Source organism: Lutjanus erythropterus, chromosome 18 (genome assembly GCF_056507025.1).
Source record: "Lutjanus erythropterus isolate fLutEry1 chromosome 18, fLutEry1.hap2, whole genome shotgun sequence".
NCBI lineage: Eukaryota > Metazoa > Chordata > Actinopteri > Lutjaniformes > Lutjanidae > Lutjanus > Lutjanus erythropterus.
In genome coordinates, this window is record NC_139334.1 from 9,064,511 (window position 1) to 9,082,638 (window position 18,128).

An 18,128-nucleotide genomic window follows, 5' to 3' on the forward strand; every position below is an offset into this window, starting at 1 on the left:
CAATTGAAAAATGTCTCAGTACCATACTGGACTGTGATGATATCTACCATTATTCACTTTATTATTTTTCATCTATCATCCAAAAGGACTGCTACTCACTGCTACATTGGTTTTGTTTTGTAATTGTACTTCGACTACATAAGGATTTCAAGTAATAAATGCCTAAGTTAGTTCATGCCAATTTTTCACACATGCTTCAGTCATGATTGGCTACTTTTATTTTAGTAAAGAATAGAAGCACTTAAGGTTTATACAAACAAACAAGCACTTAAATTTTATACAAACAAAACTCACATCAGATTTTATCATTAGCATTTTATTGTATTATTTTACTATTATCATCTAAGGACATTTTTTCAAGTTGTTTTTTAGTTTAGTTTTTAGTTTATATAATTTTTTTATTATAGTATATTTAATTTTATGAATGCACATTTTATTCTATTATTGTATATTCCTATTTGTATTGGTATTCCTCTGTCTTTAATTATTTAATTTATTATTTTGTAGAGGGGGCATTCCAGCCAAAGTTTTTCCACACGATTGTACTTTTATTACTGGTGTGACAATAAACGTATTGGATCTTATATCTAGTTTGCAGAATAAATATTAATTCTGTAAACTCTTTAATGGCGGATAAAATGGAGGGTAATTATCAGATCTCATGATCACGCTGTAACCTTGTGTGTTCCTATTTTTTTCTCTCGGTGTCTTTAATGTCACTGTTCACAGTACAGAGATCTTCCTGGTGACAGCAGCAGCAGCGGTTCACAGCTTTCTGGCCAGATGATCACAGCAGTAGTGAGAACGCGGTCTCGTGCTATGGGGAATTTCCCGGCCACGTGTCTGAATACGCGATGAGGAAGGCGGAATCAAAACAAACTCGGTGATTGGCTGCAGCATCCGGAAGTAATGGAGTCTTAAAGGGACAGACACTGCCTGTTCTAAGATTTCACACAGTTACCCGACAGAAGCACCGGCTCCTTTAAGGAGCGTTTATTTACTAACTTTGAGCACCACGCCCGGACAGGCGGAGTCAATTTGGAGCTGACGTCGGCGAAATGAAATCGGCTTGTTGCAGTTTTCCTCGCAGAATGGTAACAGTCGCGGAGGTGATACGGACTAAACTCGTGTGACCTGGCAGGATATTGGACTCCTTGCCCTCTTTTTCCCCCCCTGAATATAAGACAACCGCTACAACGAGGCCCAGCTCTGTGGTAAGTTCCTTAAAACACTTTTAAATGTCCTTTACTCAGGCTGTTCGGTGCACACCGGCTTTAACATCAAATGACATCCGCACGCCAAGAAGGAGCAACAAACAACGTGCCGCTATTGTAGTTGGAACAGCTGCAGCTCATTTATTTCGACATTTCACATGTATTGGCTATTTATGTTCCAAAAAAGTCAAAGCAGTCCGAGTATATTAAGTATTTAGTGTAAGTGAGCCTGTCATTCATACAGCAGAGGTTTGAATTATACCGGCTTTCCCGGTTTGTGGTGCTCAGTCAGTGAATGGACTCCAGACTGCACGGCTGTTGTTGCTGCATGTTTGTCTCTGTTGTGTTTCGCTCCTCGTGTATATGTCGTGACAGCTGTTTTCTACATACATTCAATTCATTTAAGCGTGTAAACATGTAATTACATAATTTTAGACTTTTATAGGTAATTCTTTTCTAAAATGTGTATTTTGCGTCACTGAACATGCTTTTCCTATACATACACATTCTGTGGATAATTGACTAGATTTTTAGATGAAAAAATATCGCGGGAGTCTGAGCGTGAAGAGGTCTTGTGCTATTGTAGGTCTTGATGTGCATAATGTTACATCCATGGTTTTCAAACCGGGGTCCGAAGATCAGTGGGGGTCCTTCAGTGGGTTGTAGATGTCCCCCAGCAAAAGGAGGACTGTGATCATTTTTGCAAAGACGTACTGATGGTTGTTTAGAATGATAGTTAGTGATAGTGATCCTAGTTTGATTATTGATTGACTATGGAGATTTCTTCTATCTGCCTTCAAACCTTTAAATTAAATGTGCATCTATTGTTGGTGTCCTTAACATGAAAACGTTGGGACACCCTGTTTTAGGACAAATGTGTATGTGCGTGTGCGCGTGTGCGTGCGCGTACGTACTTGGTCTGTGGGTAATTAGCTTGGTTTTTGGGGAAAAAAATGTTGCAAGAGTCTGAGGTTGAGGAGGTCATGAATCATTTTAGGTCTACATGTGCAAATTGTTATAGTCTATGAAGTTCAAATGTTATGATATGAGGCTCTTGATAGCATTGGATTTAAACTGTGTCAATAACAGAACTGCTTCACCCCCCCCCCCCCATCTCCACCTCCTTCCCTTTTGTTAGGGTTATTTAGTTTGCAGCAGGGGGAGCTACTGTCTGACACAAACAGGCAGCTCACTACCAGCGCAGAGAGTAACCCCTGGGTATCTGCAAGTTGAGCCTATTTTCTTTCCTTTTTTTTCTAAGCCTTCCATGTTCTTACCCTTTGTTTGTCAAAACAAAGCATTAAGTGGTTTTACACACAGGGTTTATTGTGAGCGCACGCAGTATATTGTGAGGTCTGGGCATGCTAGAGACAGGCCAATCTGCTTATGTAGGGTGAAGAAATGAAAACTCCTTCTCAGCGAGCTGGCATGCTGACAGACCAGGGTAGAGAGAGTGGTTTAGGATTTTCCTCAAAGACTGTCATTACCCGTTTGCTGTGGACCCTAATTTGGAAGTGTGGTAGTAGTCTAACCCTGTATTACAACTCTATGGTGACTTCGGGGTGAGCTGGTGAGGCAACTTGAATTTCACCCATATTTTGATAACTCTTTGACCCACGGTATGATTCAGGGTTGAGTGGAGTGCAAACACTGACACTGGAGAGATTCCCAAGTGCTGCTCAAGAGTCTTGCCACACTGCTTTAATGATTCATAATCAAGCATTTTTCTTGTTCCTGTTATCAAATCTACATAATGTGTAAAAGTAAAATATTTATGCACTCATACCTGCAATTGTTTGCAGTAAATGTGCCTGTTAGTAGTTTTATAAACATGAATCATGAGTAGAGGTGTAAAGACTAATCAGTTAATCAGTTATTTCTTGTTGTATTAAACTAAATGTAAACTATTTTGATAACTTATTAATTGCTTAATATTAGTATTAGTAGTATTTTTTTTTAAGACGACAGTCAGATTTCTCTTATTCCAGGTTCTTAAGTGTGAATATTTTTCTGGTTTCTTTAGTCCTCTGGGAAACACCAGTTGACATTTTTCACAATTTTTCACCCAATAAACATTGATTAATGGAGAAAATTAGATTAATCAAAAATCAAAATAATTGTTGTTTTGTAGCCCTAATCTTGTGACAGTTATTGAAGACAGGCGTTCCCAAACTTTTTCACATCAAAGACCCCAACAATAGATGCACATTAGACCACAGACCCCCAATTTAAGAGAATTTTGTCTTTATTTTGTCTTAATGAGTTATTATTTTTTTATATTTAGGTTTGAAGAAAATTAAATCTGTATATTCCAATCAATGATCAAACTAGGGTCACCATAAATTATAGTCAATCGAAATGGCCAACCTTATTTCTTCACTGGTTATCCAACTTTTTTTAAAAAAAAGTTACATTTAATATTCCTCCTTCTGCTGGGGACCCCTTTAAACCCAATCGTGGACCCCTGTTGGTCCCGGACCCGAGTTTGAAAACCACTGATTTAAGTCCATCTCCTGTCCACAGGGCTGCTTAACACAGACAAGAAAGATTCTAGTCAGCCAAACTTCCATTTATGTAAATTTATCTCAACCCCCAACCGCAGTGAATTGTGTGGTTTCATCACTGAGATGAACAGAGCCATTTGTCTAAATAAGCGCTGAGCTCTTTGCCACAAATGGAGGCAGACTGTTTGCTCATTTTCTCTTCCCCAACTTGTCCAGTGTGGTTTTATCGATTTGAGGGCCCTCTTTAGAAACCAGACAGGTTGTCTATAATGATAATGAATGCTTCGGAGGAATAATGAATGTGTCTGAGATCATCTCATCAGGCCTAATGCAGACTTGTCCAAGGTTACAGTCATTAGAGTAAAAATGGAGGATGCCTTTGATTCACATTTTCACAGGAAGACAAGACATATATTCTCAGTGGAAGACATTTCTTACCCACTTGCCCAGTTGGGCAGGTGTTCTTCGTACAAGCATCAGGGAGGCACAAGAGGAGGGGTTGCCAGCAAACCTCTTAGCTGCTTTTCAAGCGAGATGTTGTCTGCTCTTATGACACTTCCGCAATGTTTTTTGTAAACTTGATGTGCCCTTTGACCCCGTTTTTTCCACCTTGCTCCCAAACTTGCAGCAAACTATGCAACACATAGTTTTACCCACGTCCTCTAACACCACCCAAGTAAACTCCTCTTTCCAGGATGATTTGGGCCCAATTGGCACTGTGCATGCACAACTCTTAACTGAGATGAGAAGGACCAGAAGGCTCACTCCTTAGCTATTTCATCAGCTACAGAAAAAAAAAGATAAACAAGTGACTTGGTAGATTTACTCGCCCAGAGTGGCATTTTACTTGCCCCAGGCAAGCAGACAATCCTTGTTGTTGAGCCTTGAATGTTCCAGATTAAAAAGTCTGTGTTTCACATTAACAAGTGCATATTTCAGTCTTGGAGGGGCACAGTTTATCGATGGTCCCGACAGCTTGTAAAAGCTGTAAAGTATTCCGCTGGATTTGGCACAAACGCTCTTGTACCTCTTCCCAGACTGGTTTTAGGAGAGGCCTCCGCAAACATTGGTGCTGTCACCTACAGGTGTAGTAACCTTTCTTTCTCTGTGCTGTCTCTTTTAAGGCTGCTCATCTTCTAGTGCCCCCGTATGGACGATGAGGAGGATGATGTGTTTGAGCCAGACCCCCACTGCTGGCGCACCACATTCCGGGAGATAAAGTGTGAAGACCGGGGCACACAGACACCTGGCCCTGCCCTGGCACCGTACAACGGCATGCTGCCCTGTGGAGTCGCAGAGGAGCCCAGACCACTCTTCTACGGTGAGCCTGATGACATATTTCAAAAGAGAAAAAAGGAACACTGTCTCATGCGTGATAACCAGTGTTATAAAACTGAAGCACAAAACTATAACGTGAGACTCTCTGTGAGAAATGGGTAACAGTGTTGCTGCTCTGATCTCATCCCTGGCGCCTGATAGTCGTGATCACAGTGGCGTTTATGGTCTGTATGGAGTGTACCCAGCTGCTTTGCTATTCAAAAGGCGCCAGACTGGCATTGTGACTGAAAGGACGTGACAGAAGTGCTTACCTATGTAAGCAGCAACTGTGCAGATTATCAGTGACTGTAAAGTTACATTGGCGTCATATACAAGAAATCATTCCTAAGTAGCTCCATAGCAACTGATTGACCTCAAATCTGTGTCATACGAGTTTGTTGTGAGTGAGAGACTTATGAAACTCTATAATGACTCACAATGTTTGAATAAAAAGAAACATAATAACTGGGAAAAATGTGGTTAAAGGAAAGCATTCCGATTGGTCGAAGGCACAGTCAGCATTACTTGGCTGCTCTTTGCACCTGTTGCAACATCAGTTGGACATAGTCAGAATAAAAGAAAACACTCTGTCAGGTGTTACTGCTGTACCCAGTGAGCATTTTCCACTGAAAAGATGATCAAAAAACACATATGCTCACTGGTGAAAATATGTTCAGAATATGTTCACAACTGAAAGTTTTTTCACCGACTATTTGAAGAAGATTGAATGTTCAGATATTTCACTTGGATTTATAACAGTGACATTTTTCAACCTCTAGAAAGTATAAATATCGTTGCTTTAGACACTCACTGAGACACTACATTCAAATGTCTCAGTTGAAAGCCAGAAAGAAATTGCCACACATAGGACTTTAGCCCCAGTATGCTCCTGCAGTCCTGTATTTAACCCACTCATCCGCTACATCCTCTTGTCCATTTAAGTGTCCTTGTCACTCATCAGTCCCTTCAGGATTTTGCAGGCTTTGTTTTGATTGTTGCAGCCTAAACTGCCTGATTTCACTGCAGCTTTTATGAGAAATTGTGACGCACGTTTTTAGATGTTTTTTGCTATGAAACTGTGGGAGCAAGTGAAAACTGCAGTCATGTTCCAGGGAGAATAAAACCACACTCTGTTCTAGAATCAAACTCAGTCAAAACAGCATGCAAAAATTAAAAAAACAAAAGTGCACAGAGCACTGATAAATGTCAATAACAATGACAAAATTTGTGTTCTTGTCAGTGCCCTTGACAAAATAAATCCCTAAAAATAGTAAATGACACTGAGACATATGTATGACATTTGAGTGTGGGACAGCTGTGATTGGTGAAACTTGTGGGAAGCTACAATGATTGATCAGATTCGTGGTGCTTGGACAAAATTGCAAGGTTGTGCAGAATTGACGGATTTGGTTGGTTGAATTTGCGTACACTGCTCTACCCTGCTACTCACAACTGCCTGCAGGGACTGACTTTTTATAATAGGTCCTGGTGTTTATACGTTTGGAATAATCAGAGCTGTAACTTATACACTTTAATGCTTCCGTATGCATGTTAGGCTATAGCACAGTATGAAACATTAAATGCTTTGAAATTACTTCTTTGTTTAGACCTGATTTCACCTACCAGTGAAATATGACTTTGAGGAAATGGCCTCACGCTAATCGATATCATATCTCTTTCAACATAAAATTGATCAAATGATCAAAATGATTGAACATATTTGTTTTGGGACATGTTGATGTTGTCACTTTCAGTAGCCCAATGAAATAAGGTCAATAGAGGTCTTAGACTTTCAGACCAAATATTAACCAGTTTCAACTAGTGATTTGGAAATCCCCTTTCATGCTCACTAGGTACTTACTTTTTTTATATTGAAGACTTGTGGTGTCGAAAATAAGTCTCAGCCTTGATACTCAACAGGCAACGCGGGTTTTCGATTGCACTTCCCGGCACACTTTGAGCTCGTCGGGGATCAAGAAGCGGGGCGACGAGAACGAGAAGGAGAGCGAAACGGGATGGAGCAGATACCCCGGCAGCAGCCTGCGGCCCGCAGTGTCGAAGCCTGCATTGGCCAGAAACTCCAACTCATAGGAGACCAGTTTCACCGGGAACACCTACAACTGGTGAGGAGGAAATATGCGTCCTGCTGACTGTACAGACTCAAGACAGACACTTTTTCTTCTAGTTTCATGGCAGTAAACAAGTGCAACTGGCCAATAATACCCCATGCAATAACAGAATCTTCTCTTAGTCTGTTTCATGAAGGGATGCATGTGGATAATCCTGATGTAGAAATGTTAGACATAATCCTCTGACAGTTTTTTGAAAATTTTCTAATAGATTTCTAAGTGTGACAAACGCCAGGCAAACAAGACAAGTTTATTTATAGCACAATTCAGACAAGGCAAGTGCTTTACAGGGGCATAGAAATACATTAAATATAAGACATTAAAAAACATTCAAATTACATTTAAAATACATCAAACAAAAAGCAATAACAAGCTTTTAAATAGTTAGAGATGAAGAAATAGCATTTAAAAAAACAGCAAAAACAAAAAGCAAAACCAAACAAATGTATATTTATAGATTAATTTAACAAGAAGTTGTGTATATGTATCTACTTTATATGTTTTCACCCCTGATTTAAATGAGCAAAGTTTCAGAGGAACAGAGGTAATTTTCCCATTATTTGAATAGCCTCTAGATAGAAAAGTCAAGCTAAGCTGGGAAAATAAAATGTGGTAAAGCTGAGATGGTACACTTTTATGCAGATGAGTTATTTTTATATTATACTCACAACCATGTGAGAACAAACACCACAAACACTTCTTGGTTTGTCGCCTTTATAACCTGACAGTAACTTAAAAAAAAATAGTGAAGAATTTCTCACCTCATTATTTGTCACGCAGGAGGAAATTTAATTTGTTAAATACACCCCTTTAGAAACAAAATACTGGACTTTATTCATTTTCCTTATTTTCACAGTGATTTTGGACTGAGTGTCCCTCCTTGGATTACCGGTAGTTGTATGCTTATATTTAGTTCTGATAGTGGCTCATTATATTAGTAGCGTATATGGGTCTTACATGGACAAGACACACAGCTTTAATTTTTAAACAGCCATACTGTTTTCTGTCAATTGCCATTGGCTTCATGATATGCTGCAGATTAAGTACAACTCTACTGCCATCAAAGTAGATGTTATTGTGTTTGTGTGTGTCCTAAAAGTATGGTTCAGAAATTTTGCAGTGGGGTTGTATGAGGTACTTATAGACCTATAGTAAGGGAATGAGTACTAGCATGGAAGCGATGTACTGCTGTGGACAGGATCAGCAATAAGGGTATTTTAGCAACCTGAAAGGGCCCATCTTAAAGAAAATCAGGATCCGTTTAAGGGTATGCTACATTGACAAGATTTTATCGTACCCTCAAACTGATACTGATAGTTCAGGTGGCTAAAACACATTTGCTGCTGACCCTCTCCACAGCTTTGCTTCAATTCTCCTGCTGCTGGATAAGTAACTCATATAAAAAAGTGTGGCCCGCAATTTAACAACACCATCCACATCATATTTTTATTGATATTTGGCTCCTGTGTTGATCTGATAAAGATTTATGGAGGGGAAAAAGTTTGCTCTCTTTTATTATGTTTGTTCCATGTTTGTTTTGGAGAGGCTGTGCACATGCAGAACTTACAGAGCCCAGGGTTTCACCCCCCCCCAACCCTCTCTACCCTGAAGCCAAAGACACTGCTGAACCAGGACAGCCCTTCCCCCTCCTCGCCAGCCCCAGGCCCTCCCCCTGCCTCCTCTTCCTGTTTATTTCTCTCTCTCCCTCTCTTTTCTCTTGTTTCCTCAGTGTGCTGTGGAGGCAAGTGGCATGGAGGATGCCCGGTCTCAAACAATACACTGTGGTCAGGGTGACACTGTCCACTGAGTCTGAGTGTGCTGCGCAATGTTGGTTGTGTTGTACAACCACGTGACAGGGTTGCTTCATCGGCTGCAACATCAAAAATATACAACCCGAATTCCAAAATTTTTTTTGACATTATGTAAAACATAAAGAAAAACAGAATGCAATGATTTGTAAATACTTTTCATCTTATATTCAATGAATACAGTACGAGATATTTAATGTTCAAACTGAACTTTACTGTTCTTTGTTCAATATACACTCTTTATGAATTTGACGCCTGCAAAGTGTTTCAAAAAAGTTGAAACGGGGGCAACAAAAGACTGTGAAAGTAGTAAAAGTAAAAAAACACCTGTCAGGAGCATTCCAGGGAAATAGGTTTACTAGTAACTGGTAACAATATCATGACTGCGTATTAAAGGTGCATCCCCGAAAGGCTCAGTCGTTTACAAGCATAGATGGGGTGAGGTCCACCACTTTGTGAAAAACTGTGTGAGCGAATAGTCCAACAGTTCAAGAACAACATTTCTGAACACAAAACTACAGGACTTTAGGGATTTCACCATCTACAATCCATTATATCATTAAATGTTTCAGAGAATCCAGAGAGATCTCTGCATGTAAGGAGCAAGGCTGAAAACTAACACTGAATGCCCATGATTTTTGACCCCTCAGGTAGCACTGTGTTAAAAACTGCATTAAAAACCCACATAATTGTAGAAAGGATACTACATGGGCTCATGAACACTTTGGAAAACCGCTGACAGTATATTTACAAAAAAAGATAAAACAGATTGAACATTTAATCTTGACTTTGTACTGTATTCAACTGAATATATGTCAAAAAGTTTTTGCAAATCATTGTATTCTGCTTTTATTTGTTTTTACACAGCATCCTAACTTTTTTGATATTGAGGTTGTACATAATCCCTCAGGGGAGTGCAAGAGTCTCCTGTTGCACACGTGTTTAACAGTCTAACACACATATTTATTCACATTTAAACACAATACTGATACGTCCAGGAAAAAGCAGAAGTGGTGGGAGAAGGTAAACATGTTGTAACTCGAAGCTCGGCGCGTGAGCCCTGAGGGGGACAGCTGTGGTTCTGCAGTCTCCAGTCAGCCCCTTTCTTTAGCCACAGGAGACAACCAAACAAGAGGTCTACGCAGCCATAGAGAGAGGGGGGGTGGGTTCCATAATGATGGTATGAGGTTGTATATGAGGGAAGGAGGTTTGGAAATGAACCGCAAATGATCAAGTAACAACCATCTTCAGCTGTCTGAAAACCTCCCTTTTGGGAAATGGGACCCTGCCCTGCCCTCGGCATAATATAATTCTTTTTTTAACTTCATAGTCTTAGGTGCAAGACAGTTTCTGATTTTCTCATGCACTTATCAAGATATTTATACCCCTGCTGCAGCCCAGCATGACTCATGTATTGTGACACTGGCAAACGCAACACAGACACTCAGACAGGAGAGCTGCTGTGATGTGTGTGGCTGGCTGGGATCTACTGACGCACAACCGAGGCGGGCCTGGGTCAGAGGATGAGGAAGTGGCTTGTGCTTCTTTTTGCCGGTTGAGTAAACAGCAGAAAGGACAGTCAGACTGAGAACAACCCCATGAAGTCATATCCTGAAGCCACAAGTGACAGGACACAGATACACTCATGTGAAAGAGCAACAGAGAGAATAACACTTTTGCTGCATCATGAAGAGGAAGGGAACTTTTAAAGCTAAACTTGCATAGAGACCAGTGATGTTAAGTGTAACATGTTACAAAAATAGTGTATTGAAGTAATACATTACCTTTATCCATAGTTAAGTCATATAATGGATTAGTAGCAGGATTTCCATAATATTACATTCACTACATTTCATAACGTGTTACAAAGGCCACCAGTTATGAACAGAACATAGAATATACCACAATTTTATACTAACAGCGTAAAACGCTTCAAGTCTGAACATACTGTTACATGCCTGAAATATTACACAACTACAAGTAAAGCATGGCTCTTAAAGGAATACTGAAGTAAAAGTACATAGTATTCTTTTAAAAAATAGTTATTTTTTAACCGTTGATGTTTAATGCATTATCAATAGCAGACATTCTGTCTGCTTATTCCCAACTCCTGCACTGTTTTGCTTAGTGGTCACAGTCACTTCTCCAAATCTGTGCCTGCTGCAGTGTTTTGGGTCATGTGGTGGTGGTGGTCGGGGGTTCTGTGTATATGTCACGGTTTTCATTGGACCATTTGTGATCAGAGAGCTTTGTGGGCCAGAAAAATGCAGATCAAAGTTTTAGATATTATTATTAAATGCATTTTTAAGTATGACTAAAATTACAGACTTGAAAAAATACTCATAAAAGTACCCCCCAAAAATGACTTAATTACAGTATTTTGAGTAGTTGTAATTTTTGTGTAAGTAACGTAAAAGTGGTTTAATACTTTACTCTACACAGACAGTAATATTATAAAGTAATGTGGAATGTCTTACATTTTGAAACTACCTTGCCCAACACTGGAGACCAGTATGACCAATGTTGACACTTGTCATGCAAGTGGAGCGTGACCAAGTTTCTGCATGTGTGTGTGTGGCTGGAGGGATGTTTTTAAAACCCAAACACTGATGTGTGGTTTTGGCTGCTTGAAGCCTGTCTAATTGCTATTTCTCTGGTTGTGCAATTAATTGTATTGTGCGTGCATGTGCATGAAAACAGCCGTAACTTGTTTTTCTGCCTCTCACTATCACACAGTCTGACAGTCAGTACAGAAACTCTCACTCCATAATAGTGAACCTGTCTGTCAGGTCTCATTCCAGTCTGCTCCTGTCAGGAGGTGATTGCAGTCATTCAGTGCAGACACTTGTCCCTGAGCAATCCAAGTGCCTGTGACTGCCGCCGTCTTGATGGATTTGGGAGCGTATGTGGCTGTGAGTGTTCTCCATGGGAGCCCTGTGGCCCCTGGCGAAAGCAGGGATTAGGTAGCGATGGAGCGCTGGTGGATGCTGACAGATAAATTGCTCCTCAGTCAGAGAGGGCTGGAGGGGATGCTGGGGTCCCCAGAGGACGGCTGACATTAGCCCAGCCCGCCATTTGAGACCCAGCAGCAATAATGACGGTCACAATGGCAGGAAGACAGCTCGGCCCACACAGGGCAAGGAGCAGAGTTAGGTTTCATCCCCATGTTTTTTTAAGAGAGACGACTCCTGGTGCTTTCGATAGGAGGTGTTGAAAGCAGGGTTGAATATCGCCTGTGTGTGTCAGTGTGTGTGTCTGCACGCACACAGTGTTTGTGACTTTATCTCTCTGCTGTTGCAGTGAGGGCACGGCACTCTCTCCTTTCAGCACTTGTGGAGAGGGGAGGAGTTGAGTTGTACTAGAAATAAAAACGCATGAAGCAAACTTTGAATATTTACTTTTCATTCATTGTGATGATTGTTGGTCACAGCGTTGTCCACTTGTGCTGTGATATGGCTTAAATAATATATAATATGTTGATCTTATATCTTTTAGACAATGCTTGGTATGCAATATATATCTCAAAACACACATTTTCTTTAAAATTGCGTACTGTAAATTATAAAAAGAAATCCTGCAAACTAACAATATTTTGGAATATGATGAATTGCTATAGATTAAACTATCTCAGAATTATATAATAGGGCTGGGAAATTCGGACAAAATCAACTATCACATTCAGAGCAGCAACGACAAACTGATTGATCAATATTGAGACAATATTGTAGTATTAAAACATTAAAATTTGTGATAAATAATCATCAGTAATGCGGATGGAATGACTAAGTAAAGGCAAATAATAGAACGGCTAGAACAGTGATGAGTTCAGAAAATTAGATCATTTTACTGTAATGCAGTCTTTAACCCAGGAAACCAAAACAACACTTATGCCATATCATGATATAACAATATTCAAAATCTAAGACTATATCTAATCTCATAACACGATATTAATATAATATCAATATATTTCCCAGCCCTAGTGTCTGTTATCTGTTTGTATTTTTCCGTGTCTCCTCCCTGATGTGACTAATCCAGAGGGTCTTGCTCTTGAGGCCGGCCTGTTTGCTCAAAAGATAAGGCAGAGCTGTGCAGCAGCTGGATGGACAGACAGGCCACATGAGACACTGATAAAGCACATCAGGCTGGTGTCAGAGTGAAGACACTGAGCATCTGGCTAGACTCTGCTGCTCTATCACTGGCTAAATTTAGAGCCTCGGTTTGACAGTTGGCGGCATGAGTCATGACTAAGTTGCGACAGGCCTGTGCACACCTCGTTTTCTTATTCCTGCTCCCTCTCACTCTCTGTTTATCTCTGTGTCTCTAGAGGGCAAAAGGTCACCATCACAGGAACATTCTGTTTCTGTTTATAAAGATTAATTGCCTCTCATGTAGCTTGTAGTTAACACGCAAGCTTTGTAGCGTGATAAAGCCCCCTGTTGACTCATTTCACTCTGCAGCTCTTACTGTCAAATACTGAAACTCTACTCACCATTAAGTAGTACACATATTGACACATATAATCAGACGTGCAGTCATTCTGCCTTCCTCATCTTTGATCCACGAGCTATAACTGACTGCACTCTCTCATAATGTAAACGGGAATCAAAGTAGAAATCTGTGATATATTTACTGTACTCAAAAAATGACCACAATATGTCATCAGAGATGGAAATACTGCTTCCCCAAAAACAGTGTCATAGCCAGCATGTTCTCCTTTGAAATTTCCATTATGGTCTGGAACGTCTGTTTTTGTGTATTTTTGCAGCAGTAGGCTTTTATTTTTAGGATGACAGGTTTAGCTTTACATCATCAGACAATTGACGGTTATAAACAGCTGATCAGTTTACAGTAGAGGACTTGTTGTCGTTTGTCATTGACAAAATGCAGTATTTTTGCTTGACTTAAGCTTGTTAAGCCTCAGTGCAATCTGCAGGCAACCTGCCTGAGCTTTGAGTCCAGGAGGAGGGGGTGGGCTAAAATCACTTGCTTCAACCATAGACCAATAATAAATAGAGCTTCGACCTCTTTAATACCATCTAAGGCTCTGACTCACTGTTTGGTCTGCCAAACCCATTTTCGAACACTAGGATTTTACATATTACTCCATTAATATCCATAAAATGCTGCCTCTAAAACTAAATAAAAAGTAAAAACGTTATGTTCTGACAAAAAAGTTTTCACTCGGCACATATCGGACAACATATACCAATATAGCTGTGATAGGCCAAAGGACGGATGTGTGGCTCTAGACTCAAGGCATGTCAGTGTTTACCAAGTCAAGCCTTGCAGGCTGCCAGCTCATCCACTCTGTGCTGCACTTAAATATTGTCTATGTTTATATGAAGCAGACATTATGCTATTATTATGTCCTTATCAAAATATCCCCCAGCAAGACACAAATATGTTTTACACCAGAGAACTGGTTTTATCAAGATTCCCAGGGGTCTTTGATTTGATGATTTTTTTTTTTCTTTACCTCTCGAATTTTCTTTTGGAAAAAAAAAGATACACAAACACACACTGGTTTGAACCTGGCAAAGCTTATGCAACACCCTGCAATGTTCACCACAAACTGATAAGGAGTATAGAAACCTAGCAGCTTATCATAATGGCGGTTCTTGGCCTGTAACTGGGTCAGTGTTTGGACACCACTTTTCCGCACGTATGTAAAAATGGCATATCTAATCTCTGCATTTCAGCTTTTTGTAAACAATGGCCAAGAAAATGTACCACATTTTGGTGCATTATCATGAAAATAATCTCAAAGCCTCAGTTTACAACCTGCATGGGCTGAAAATAGCCGCAGCGTTATCAGTCATGGTGGAGTCTGCCTTTCGTCTGCAGATGAGCTGTTGCACTACTGTACCTTTCTTGTGCAGATACGTGTTTTCCAGAGGCTCCCTGCCTCTCATCAAGCACTCCCTAATCCCATTTGGTGCAATTATCTTATCTCAGCTTCTCAATGACAGAGATAGCATTATCCCCTCTAATCGCACACAATCCAATTGGCTCACAAACCTGACCGAGTCTCCTCCTGAACCACTGCCAGAAAGATTTGAAGAAAGTGTGATCGTATGATGAATGTGTGTATGGTTTGGAATGTGTGTTAGGAAGGCCGGACTGTGTTGAGATCCAGCACACAAAGGGAGGCCTCTCTAATAAGTATTGTTGGGGACAGGAGCAGACTGTTGTGAAAATATCAGCATTGTTCCGGTGTCTGGTTTTGTCTTACCCTCTTCTCACTTGACCCTTTTCACTGTGTTCACTGTCAATCAGCATACATCATAGCCCGACACAAACTTAAAGTCACTGGAAACTCAAATCCAGAATAGCCTTTATAATTCTTGGGTCTTATGTACATACTAGAAAATTGAAACCAAATTCAAAATGTTGTCTTTTAAGAAGTGGAAACGGCTGTCTGTTGCAAAGTAAAGCAGTGAAACTGTTTTAAATATAGCGTGCACTTTATATCACAATATTGATCTTTTTAGGTGGTCCTTTTATTTAAGGTGTTTAAGGTTAAGGTGTTTACACCATAATAACCACAAAGTGTAAATAAAATCTCCTCGTGTTTCTTTTTAACAGGCTAACATACTACTCACTGTGACTTTGACTGTGAAAATGTAAACACAGGCTCTTTTCATCTGATTTCATGGAAAATCCAGCCAACTGGCGGGCATTAAGAACAGCTACATAGAAATAGCTCTAATGGTCTTGTGAATTTATGTAGATCATATAGAGGCATCAGTAATAAATTGAGAGTGTTTCATAGCCAGGTAAAACCTCTTTGTTGTAGCTTTAATAAGAAATTAAGCTTTCATATATGCATTTTACTACTTAAGCCACATTTCCAGAGGCTTTAACGAGTGTCTGTTTCACTAGCCTCAGAATAGTGCGCTAACTTTCGACCTTGTTTGTTGTTTCAGTATCATCGAAACCAAAGGAACCAGGGGCCGCTGTGGTGGCGCCTGGGCGCAGCTCTGCTCAGCCTTCTGTTTGACAGGGGGTTCATTGCTGGAGGAGGTGGAGCGGGACGGAGGTGAGGGGGTCTTCCCCTCTCATATCCCTTTTCTTCATCTCTCTGAGGAACGGGACTCCTAATGGCACTGTCAAATCTAACACGGGTCTGTTTTCTGGGGGGGAAAAAGAAAGGAGACTAAAAGTCACCGCGGGACGGAGACAACCAACTTTTATAGAAGGTCGCGTGAGTTTTTTTTCTTTCCAAGAAGATGCCATGATGCTCCGAGATTCCTCTACAGGACAACGTTCATATTTTGGTATACATGTGGTGTAGTAATTTTGTACAGTACATTGTTCTTGTTAAATTTTTTGCACTTCGACATGTATCCATCTTTAATGACCTCCATAGACCCTGGGAATGCCTTATTCAATGTTTTCTGCCAGAATGAGTATTGAGCAAATTTGACAGGCAAGACGAGATGGTTAGGAAATGAAAGGAAATGCGGTGTAAGGTTTTCTTTTCTGAAGTTTCCCCAGGTGAACAGACGAGTTAATTTACTAACTTCCAAAGAGGCAACTTCTCAGAACAAAGCATTTTGCACCTCACCTCAATGGAACATTTATCTTTTCTTATTTTCTTTATTTTGCTTTGTTTATTTTTGTTTTCTTACTCTTCCATTTTCTGTGGTGTGGTTTTAAGTTTGAACATAATCCCTCAGTATCATTCAATATATTGGGAACAAAGCAAAGTTTCTGCACAGGTTGACTTGTAATCTAAATATCTTTTTTTCAATTCGTACCAAAGCCTTTCTTCAGTCATGTGCTACATGTCAGACGACATAGAACATTTTGATTGATCAGGTGGTATCGGGGCGGAGTTTGCAGTGCTGAACATCAGTGACTGGTCAAACAAGCCTGGTTACTGCCAGCAAACCTGTGAGCAACAGCATTCAGTCTGATTGCAAACAAGCACTGACTGATGCTCAAAGCACTATTAAGAATTGGGATAATAGGCACTGAAAACAAATTTCAAAAAAGCAGTTAGCAGTAATTTAAAGGTATTATCTTAACTGACAAAACCACAGAGTATTAAAGGGATAGTTTGGATTATTTAATGTGGGGTTGTATGAAGTACTTGTTGATAGTCAGTGTGTTACCTACAGTAGATACAAGGGTCAGCAGCAAAATGTATATGAGTGACTTAAAATATGTGTTTACTAAATTTTACTTTGCTATCAGACAGCCTTTTCTGCTGGGAAACTGCCCTGGTGATATCAGTCATTTCACATCGCAGCTTCCTCAGCCTCTTAGTTTCTTTGTGTTATTGTGAAACCTCGGTGAATACGAACTATCCTTTTAAAACACCAAAATCACACAACAGTACAAACAAACAGATTGAGGCAGTGGTGGACTGGCAACTTGTTCTGCAGGGTGAAATGACTGATTTCTTGCATGGAGTTTGGAGACAGCAATATTTGGATTGTTTACCACTGAAAAAAGCCATCTGATGGCAAAGCACTGTGGTACACATATTCCAAATTTAGTGTACACATATACTGATAATGACTTTTTAGGTGGATTAATTTTTAAGTGGCTTTTAGAGACCTTTTGCTGCTGACCATTGCTTAGCTTCTGGTCTGGTACTCCTCTCTGCTTCTCCAAACTGGAGGCGAGCCATCTACTGCAGGATACATCAACAACCCCACTTCAAATAATCTGAACTATCCCTTTAACAAACAACCCAACAGCAAAGGCATAATCAATAGTGGAATGAGTCATCTGAATCAATATTTTAAGATCAACACACTGTTGTATTTTAGGCTACACCCAAATGTTTGAGGAGATCATTTTTATTGATGTCTCATTTTTGACTTTGACTTCACGTGACTGATTGTGCAACTCCCTTCATTAGAGTGCATGTTATTGTGCAGCAGCCAAAGGTTTGAATTCATGTTGATTGATCTAATGCCTGTTACTTACTGAACTCAGCGACTAGGTGGCTGGATGTTGTTGTTGAGTGTAGCACATTAAAGAAAGGCTGAGAGAGACGTAAAGATATTTAGATTAAAGTTATGTTGTGCTGAGTTTTGCATACATTTTGGAGGTCTAGTACCTGTGCACTGAATTCTGACATTAGAGTAAAGCACATTATTTGTTATTCAGAACAAAGCAAATCATTCTTTACCTAACACA

General features: G+C 40.0%; 1 protein-coding gene across 1 annotated transcript; it reads left to right on the top strand.

The window, feature by feature from the left end:
* The first annotated feature begins 1,019 nt into the window (after positions 1 to 1,019).
* On the top strand, positions 1,020 to 17,196 carry bmf1 (BCL2 modifying factor 1). Its single transcript, XM_084742704.1, has 4 exons — positions 1,020 to 1,214; positions 4,843 to 5,039; positions 6,956 to 7,158; positions 15,902 to 17,196. Exons 2-4 carry the CDS (start codon positions 4,868 to 4,870, stop codon positions 16,016 to 16,018), a joined length of 492 nt encoding a protein of 163 aa, XP_084598830.1. The 5' UTR covers positions 1,020 to 1,214; positions 4,843 to 4,867; the 3' UTR covers positions 16,019 to 17,196.
* The last annotated feature ends 932 nt before the right edge of the window (positions 17,197 to 18,128 follow it).